Source organism: Pterocles gutturalis, unplaced genomic scaffold (assembly GCF_000699245.1).
Source record: "Pterocles gutturalis isolate BGI_N339 unplaced genomic scaffold, ASM69924v1 scaffold45410, whole genome shotgun sequence".
In the NCBI taxonomy this organism is placed as follows: Eukaryota; Metazoa; Chordata; class Aves; order Pterocliformes; family Pteroclidae; genus Pterocles; species Pterocles gutturalis.
The window spans coordinates 1-8,711 of record NW_010147522.1 but is presented as its reverse complement, the minus strand read 5'-3'; the positions used below and the strand labels follow the sequence as shown (position 1 = coordinate 8,711).

General features: G+C 49.6%; 1 protein-coding gene across 1 annotated transcript; it reads left to right on the top strand.

The window, feature by feature from the left end:
- Positions 1 to 3,084: 3,084 nt before the first annotated feature.
- Positions 3,085 to 8,160, top strand: PDAP1 (PDGFA associated protein 1; the record flags this gene model as incomplete). The annotated part of the gene is made up of 5 exons (XM_010086070.1): positions 3,085 to 3,176; positions 5,055 to 5,162; positions 5,564 to 5,685; positions 6,584 to 6,735; positions 7,426 to 8,160. Coding segments are annotated over 5 exons (533 nt in total), but the record flags the coding sequence as incomplete, so codon positions are not given.
- Positions 8,161 to 8,711: the final 551 nt, after the last annotated feature.

Sequence of the window (8,711 nt, the reverse complement as noted above, 5' to 3'; positions counted from 1 at the left end):
AGGGGGCTTCACAGCTCCACCGGGGATCCGGGGGGCACACCGGCCATGGGGGGGGGCGTTGAGGGCGCTCCCTTCCCAGTGATTTTTTTAGGGCTGGGTGTGCGGGGCAGAGGGTTAGGCCCTGGGGGGTCTCCGGGTCAGGGGCTCCTTCCACGTGGCTCCGGCAGCTCCGCACTGGGTGTTGGGGAGCGGGCACCGACCTGCTGGTGTGGTGAAGGAGCGACGGGCTGTCAGGGCTGCGCCGCATCCACCCAGAACCTTCTCCAGAGGCACCATCTGCATAATTGGCTCTTGTGCCAGCGTCGGTGAAACCTCCGTCGTATACATTAATGTAAACCAGCCCTCGTCATTCTTCTTCTTTGTAGTTTGCTCCAATTTATTTCATCAGCACTTCCCAAGCTTTAGCGCTAAACCTGGCTCCCTATTTTAATTTTTTTTTATTTTGTCTCCATTGGCACAGTGTTAATAGGCAGGGCTGAAGCTTTCAGGTATTTTCTGTGAAGGTAAAGAGCTGTGGTGGGTTATAACCCTGGGTGCTATGTTTAAATGCCCCTTAGCTCAGGATTTCCTGCTCTGGAATTCATTGAATAGTTTTAAATGTTTGTTTCAAACCTTTTGCTTCTTGGGAAATGAGGGGGTTTTGCTCGATCACCCCCCAGTCAGTGCTGTTAGCAGAAGAGCGTATTTTTGCTCTCACTGTGTGCTATAAAGTGGGGGGGCAGCCAATAATAAATTTTCTTACAGGATTATTTCTGATTATTTCTTCTTTTTTTTGATTTAAAAAGCGATTCCTTCAGTTCTCTTTGATTTACATTCCTTAACTATTCTGTTTAAAGCTGAAGACAAATGCATTCACACACGTGCCTGCTGTAGTGGTCTTTCCTGCAGGTGATTATATTTTAAAAGCGCTTCACAGAGGAGGATCAGAATCATTCTCCCTGTTTTACAGATGGGGAAACTGAGGCACAGAGCTGGAGTGAGTTGCACAGCACGATGCGGTAGGTCGGTGGCAGGCGTAGGACCGGCATCGGCGTGCCTGATGTGCGGTTTGATCTCCCTGGATTGAGCCCCGTCCCTGCCCTGTGCTGAGCTCCCCAAGTCCCTCCAGCTCTGAGCCGGTGGCACTGCTGCTCCCGCTCTGAGGAGCCTTCTCTGTGCCAGGATGGGATAGAAATGAGATCAATTCACTCTTCACTTCGCTTTCAAGCATTTAATGTGGGATAATTCCTCCTGAGTTGCTTTCCCTCCGATTACAGCTGTGCGTTTGCAGTCACGAGGCTTTTGTGTTCTTCAGTTCTAAGCCCTGTGTAAAATCCTGAGCCCAGCTGGAGGCGAAGGCTGCCTGGCGTCAGCTGAGCTGGTAGCGCGGGGTTGTTTTGGGTTGTTTGGGTTTTCTTGGTGTTAGGTAGTGAGTCAGGGATGTTATTGTCATTCCATCCCGGGTGATGTCATTTGCTGGGCAGTGAGGTAAGGTCCCCTGGGCTGCAGCGCTCCTGGCAGATCGCGTTCCCAGAGGGGGTCAGTGTTGCCACGTGGGGTGGTTGGGAACAGACAGCAAATACGTGTCTTTCGGTGCAGCGAAGCTTCTGGTTGCACTTAAGGTTTGGGTGCCGATGAGCTTCACAGCAGAGTTCAGAGAGAAGAACCTGGTCTCTGCGCTTCCCCGTTTGCCGTGAGAAAAACATCTTGGGAGTCTCTGTAGGGCTCCCCAGCGGGGTTTTGGAGATAATTTATTCCACAGCTCAGCTCTGACTGAGCTAAAACATGAGAATTTGTCTCTGCTGAGCCAGGAGGACTGGTCAGAAAACACTGAATTTCGAAATCCCGCAGCCCGTCTGCGCGGGTGCTCCCTGTCCCTCTGAGTCCCCGGCGCAGCCAGGCTCGGCCGTGGCACCGCGGTGCGGCAGCGACAGGTCTCCCCATGCGTCCTGCACGGTCTTGTGGGACGATCCCCTCAGCCTTCCCCACCACTGTCGGGTTTCCATTGTCCTTGGCAGGTGAAGCAGGGAGGGTGAGAGAGAGCACAAGGATTTCCTGCTCCTTCTGTCGGACTTCAGAGACTCCTGCAGCAGCAGCTGGGCTCCTGCGCCGGAGCTGTTTGCCTTCTGCCACTCTCACGCACCAGCTGTACCTTGAGCTCCCTAGCTGAAGGCCAGAGACTGGCTCCATTCAGCTCACTTCCCAGCAGTTCTTCGACCTGTGAGAACATAAACGGAGCAGTCACTTGCAGGAAGCGTTAATGACTTCAGCAATTCATTAATCAACAGAATTTTGAATTTGGGAGTGGATCTTAGCCAGCCAGTCCAGCCCGCTCAGCTGACTTTCTCCTCTTCTTGGTTTTTTGTTTTTATTTTTCCTTATAAAGCAGTGAAACATGGAGGCTCCTTGTAGTAGTTCTTCAGCTCTCGTTATAATTCCCAAAGCTTTGGAACAATTAGCTTCCTCTTTTCTCTTGGCATAGCCTTGGCCTAGGGGAGGGGTTACGGAGACAAGCTTGTTGGAGAGTTGAGTGTAACAGCGGCTGCCGCAGGAACGTGCCGTGATTCCTCCTGCGCAGGAGAGCAGCTGCGGGACCGAGCACCCCTTGGCAGCCTGGGAGGTGAACCGGAGACACCACGAGTGTAGGCGTGGGTGAGTGGGAAGGGTGATGTCACCGAGAGCTGATGGGGCACTGTTGCCTGCTAACGGGTGTCATGGCTCTGCGATGGTTCAGGGACGGGGGTACCCCCTCTGGCAGCACCTTTCTGGCTCGGTCTCTGTCGGACAAGCCTGCGCTCGTTCGAAAGACTGCTCTTGTTCTGGTGTCTCAAAGGGGAAAGAAGGAACTGATTCTCCGAGTATTTTTCTATGGATCATTAATCACAATTCTCTGTGCTACTTACCCAAAAATCTTGGAATGTTTCGCTGAGACTGGCAACTTCAGGGTGTCTGTTGTTGTTGTTCAGATTCTATCAGAGGACCTATTTTGGTTTGTCGTGTCTGCCCCGAAAATCCCAAGAGAGCGCTGCAGGAGGAGTAGGCATTTCTGGAAGCTTATCACTAAACCATGTATTAATTTTTTTTTTTTTTTTTTTTTTTGTACAGGTAGAAAAGGTGGCCACAAAGGCCGAGCAAGACAGTACACAAGTCCTGAAGAGATTGATGCCCAGCTCCAAGCAGAAAAGCAGAAGGCAAGGGTACGTGTGTGCCTGTGTCAGGTCCTTACTGTTGTAAGTCCTTGCAGCTCATGAGGAATGGCAGCTGGAGCAAGTGGTGCATATCATTCTCTCAGCGATCACAATGTGAATTCTGAATCTCTCTGGCTGGGGAGACTGCAAGGTGTGAGCCAGTCTGGTTCCTCACAGAAGTGAGGCCAGGTGGATGATCCAGTTCCCAGTTTGAAGGTTAGAGGATAGGGAAGGTGATTATACAGCAGCTCCACACATCTTTTCCCCCCATATTTCATCACTGGAGTCTGCAGAGTCGGCTCGTATTTTTTATCCATGCTCTGCAGCTTGGTTGGAGGAAAAGGACTCACATGTCGACATCTTACTATATACTGAAATTATTGCATTCACCCTCTTTCTCTTCTAGACTCAAAAGACCAAACTCCCTTGACTCCTTCCTGTACGCATGCTTTTATTTTTTACCTCTGACTTGTAGGGAGAGATACCAGACTTTTCTGGCCTGAGTCCTTTTTTGGGCATGTTTCTGTGCCCCAACATAGGATTGTAGCAGCTCCCCCCCTTCCACAGCTGCCTGACTGGTGTTACCAACGGCATGGCTGCTTTGTGCAGCACTTGCTCTCTTGCATCCCCAAATGATCGCAGCTCCCATGGCAGTCTCACTGCTATGTTTCCAGGACTTTCTTCAAGTGCTGCCGAAGCCCTAATACACTGTTCCAGCTGAAGCCGCACAGCTCCGCTACAGGAGGATAATCACACCCCATGTAGGAAATACTGATGAGTACCTCCAGGAGATTACTCTTTCAAGCAGTTATGAGCCATACTGGTGACTCCTTTTTAATCTTTTGGCCAGCTGCAACTCAAGATGATTGTGTGGTTTGCTGCTTAGCCACATATTCCGGCTTTGTGTTGGGTTTCTTCTTCCGAAGGATAACTCCTCTTGGTTTGTTTCCTGATTCCCCTCTCCTGGTTTCGTGCCATCTTTCCAAATTCTGAAACCACGTATGGGTCCGATCCTGTTTTCCAAAATTATTCCAACTCCTACCAGGGTGATGTCATCCACAAACCTCAGGAGCGTTCTCTGAGTTGTTCATAAAAACACCAACTGGAAATGGAACAGAACAAGCGGGAGCCCACTTGAAATGTCTGTGTTTCCAAACAAACCAGAGAACCACTCTGTGAGAAGGATTTCTTCTTTTCCTTTTGTGATAATCGATACCACATACATCTAATGCTATTTCGTTAGGGGAAGCTTAAAAAAAATACCAGAATTACTCCTCTTACTGCCCTTAGCTCACCCACTCTGCCAGTTGCTCTGACGAGGGATATTTGGCATTGGTAAAGCTATTCACACCCCTGTTGGTTCTTCTAATCTTATCTTCTCATGATTTACAAGTTAATTCCTAGACCTCTGACTGGTAACAGCTGTGCTAAAAAAGCTGTAGTCTCTTGGATAATAATGTTCTGGTTGGTGGTTGTCACGTTGTTCTCCTCCAGGTTTTTTTTTTTTGTCTAGATCTAGGGTTGGATCCAGCTCCACATTACATCTGTGTAGTTTCCAGCCCCTGAGATATTATGCACTGGAAAATGGGGCCAAAGCGTCTCCTTTTGGGGAAAGTAAAGTGCCAGTTCTGTCTTTTACAGTAATTTTCCTGGCTTGTAATGCAGAGAGAAGAGCAGAGATGTTTGGAGGTGATCAGCCAGGGTGGGTGATGCACGCTTACGTGTTGAGAATGAGCTTTTGGAACAGCCCAGCACCTTTGGGGTCGTCAGGAACACCAGTGCTCTCAGAGCTGTCTCTTGTCCCTCCAGAATGATTTCATTCAAGAGTCGCTGCTGGATTTGGGAATTTATTGACATAATTTTCTCTAATTTCCTGTGACTTTGTAGGAAGAAGAGGAGCAAGAAGAAGGAGGTGAAGGAGCAACAGGGGACCCCAAAAAGGAGAAGAAATCTTTAGATTCAGATGAGAGTGATGAAGATGACGAGGACTATCAGGTACTGCAGTTTTCAGGGCACTTAATGCATTTGCACCTCCCAGATTCTTGGGGTGGGAGAGGGGTGCACGCTCTTGACTCCAAATTCTCATTGACGGCTACCTATAGTAAATTTTTTATGGAAAGACTGTTTTTAGAAGCCAAAACCTCCCTTTACTTGATGGCATTTTGCCCTCAGAATGAAAACTTGTGTATTTTTATAAGGGAAATATGAAGGCAAGAATATTTCAAACAAGGCTGGATGCCTGGTAGTACAAATCTTGGTTCATAAGTAGTTTTGCTGTCTGGTAGTGAAAATATCTTGAATTCTGGTTTTGTTGCGCTGTGTTTGATGAGCTCTGGTACAGCCCAGTGCTGGGTATGAGAGAGCTTTTTAACTCTCTTCTTGTTCTTGATCCTTAGCAAAAGCGCAAAGGAGTGGAAGGGTTGATAGACATAGAGAATCCCAATCGTGTCATTCAGACAACCAAAAAAGTCACTCAGCTGGACCTGGATGGACCTAAGGAACTCTCACGACGAGAGCGGTGAGTCTTTCCTGCTGCCTCAGCGGGAGCTAGTGCGCTCCTGGAATTTCAGCCTTGCTGGTGGCAGCAGTAACGTGGGGAAGTGTTTCCATGCGTCGGTGTTTCAGGGAAGCCCGTTAAATGTGTTGCTCTCTAAAGCGGACACTGAACTGCGGCAAACGGTCAGGCAGGGCTCGCTGTGCTTCAGAATTTATTTCCTTACAAACTTCACACACATTGTGCGTTCTCTGGAAATAACTCTGGCCATCCTGGAGCCAGGCCAGGATGGCTGGGTGTGCTGAGAGTGAAGTTTGTCGCTGTGAAGCGGATGTGGATCACTCCTTTCCTGCAGTTTTATTGCCAAAAATGAGATGTAACAGAAATCCATTATGCAGGGGTCACCCTGGGGTCTGCTTTAATCCCGCTACAGAAGGTGCCCTGGTGACAAGTGGCAGCTTCCCAGATTCCAGGGGTCATGGTGAAATTTTTGTCTGAGCAGATGAATGAGATGAAAACAAAAGTTTAATCTTCTAGTTTGATTTAGCAGTTGAGGATTTCAGAGTGAAAGATTTAAGCTGGCTTATTTGGAATAGATTGCTTCAGCAGAAGTCCACCTTTGTGAGGGTGGGGCCGAGGAAAACATGTCGTGGTGCTGTGCCGTCTGGGGCTCATTCATTTGACCTCGTTGTGTGCCAGTGCCCTTATTTCCCTGAACAAAGGCAGAAATAATCTCTCTCATCCTGTTCAAACCCCACAGCAGATACAACCCATGGTTGAAAATTGGTGACAGGACCCCTCAGTCTCTGTGGGCAATCCCCCTCTGTCCCCACAGTCCATCCCCGTCAGAAAGCGTCCCCCGCTCCCCCCGACTGCCTCCTTACCTGGGTGCTCTGCTGACTGGTGTGTTTCTCTCAAACAGAGAGGAAATAGAGAAGCAAAAGGCAAAAGAAAGATACATGAAGATGCACCTAGCTGGTAAAACAGAACAAGCGAAGGCAGATCTCGCCCGACTAGCCATCATTCGGAAGCAAAGGGAAGAAGCTGCCAGAAAGAAAGAAGAGGAAAGAAAAGGTTAGAGAGTAATTAATCATCTCTTTCTTCTCTTTTGCAATGCCCTTACTGCCAAGAGGCGTGAGTTCTCGTATCACACGTGGTAATCCCTCATCTCCTGAGACTCTGCGCTGTCACTGGGTGTCATTACAACTCCTCTCATCAAAACCGGGTTCAGCTGTTTCGTTCTTGTAAAGCTTTTGCTTTCTAAGGCTCGAGGACATCTGAACAGGGAATTACCCTCGATAACCATGTTGTCCTCAGCCTCCCAGGCAACGCTTGTGCTGGTTTGGGGGTTTGGCGGGTTCCTTGTGCTGATTTTTCTGCTGTGCGTGCTGGGGATCCGAACTTCCCCGGGGTATTTGCAGCGCTCCTCCCCTGCCTGGACTTTCTCTTCGGCTCCGATAGGTGTGAACGCGGAGTCTGATGAGCACGGCTTCTCCGTGGCTTCCACCGAGAAATTTGTGCCTCAGCATCAGGGTAATTTGTGGGTGCCTGAAGAGAGGCCACGGACAGACGGGGACATGCAAAGGGAGCTGCTCCTCTTAACTCTGGAGGGGATCTCCCAGGGGGTGGTGGGGAGGGTTGGATTTTTTCCCATTACCTTGCTGTACGTGGCTAGCAGGATTTCAGTCTCTAGGGCCGTCAAGCCCCCACCAGTCCCTGGTAGATGCTGTGAAATGATGAAACCTCTGCTCTTTTCCTCCCCAGCAAAAGACGAAGCGGCCATGGCAGGTAAAAGACTGCAGTCACTATCCCTTAACAAGTAAGCCCAGGACACGCAAGAGGAGGAGACGCCAGGGAACTGTGCCTGGTGCCTGCCAGGAACTCTGTCGCATTGCATACCATCGATGTCACGTCAGGTGTAACCGTGGCATCAAAGTCACCTTCACCTCCAAGAGACACTGACGATGTGTTTGTCTTCATCCTGGCACAGATTTCCATTTGGGGTTAGGGGCAGCTGCTCTCTTCGGTGCAGAGCTGTGCTGAACAGCAATTCTCTGTAACAGTTTGGAAACCTGAATGTTTTTGCTGGTTTTACGATTAAGAACTCATAGACAAGGGGCTGGGTGGGAGGGAAGATGCTTCAAATATTAGATGGCAAGAAAATAGATTATGGGGTGGGGCATGGGGTGGGGAACTTTGACTTGCTCGGGAAAGCCCAAAGGATCATGTATCTGAGGAATCCTTTCGGGCAAATGGCCCATCAAATTTTGCTGCAGGGTGTTGCAGTATAATCTGGGAGCCTGACTTTATGGACATCTGGAGTGCCGTTCCTTCCCGGTTTCATCCCTCCTTTCTTGCAGCCAGTCTCCCCTTTTCCCTCCTCTTCATTTTTTTTTTTCTTCTCCTTATTAGGGATAGTGCCAGTTTTTAACCACATCATCCTTTGTTTAAAGGAAAAAAAAAAAAAACCAACAACATTAATTGTATCAGACCCAGATGGGAAAAAAAAAACTTGATAAGGTTTAAAAAACAACAACAGAACTTGTATATTTGGCTGATTAAAATGTAAATTATCATAACTGCTCTGTCTGTGTTGTGTGTGTAAATGAACACTAGTGTCCAGGTTCCTGCTGGGATGCAAGATGTGGGAGCAGTCTGGGGATGTGGCGACTTCTGCGTCTTCTCGTGCCCCGAGTTAGAGATGAGGGAGGTGGAAGTCGGAGCTGCTCTGACCAGAGTCGCCCGGCAGCCCCCGGCAAGGGGCTGGAAAGGGGCTGGGTTGGTTCCGCAGCCCGAGGGGTCCGCACCGGCTCCGTGGGCGGGGGATTGCACAGCCGACAGGACTCACCGGTGTCCAGGAGCTCGGCTCTGGGAGCAATACGGGAAACCTCTGTGTCCCTGCCACCTCCACCTGGGAAACCTGTGTGTCCCTGCCACCTCCACCCTCACCGCTGCCTTTTCTCTGCTGCTGATCCTGTTCTGAAATCGCACCGAAGCAGGGCGCGGGGAGCCAGCGTTCCCCTGATCCCCATGGTCCCGATTCGTCCTTG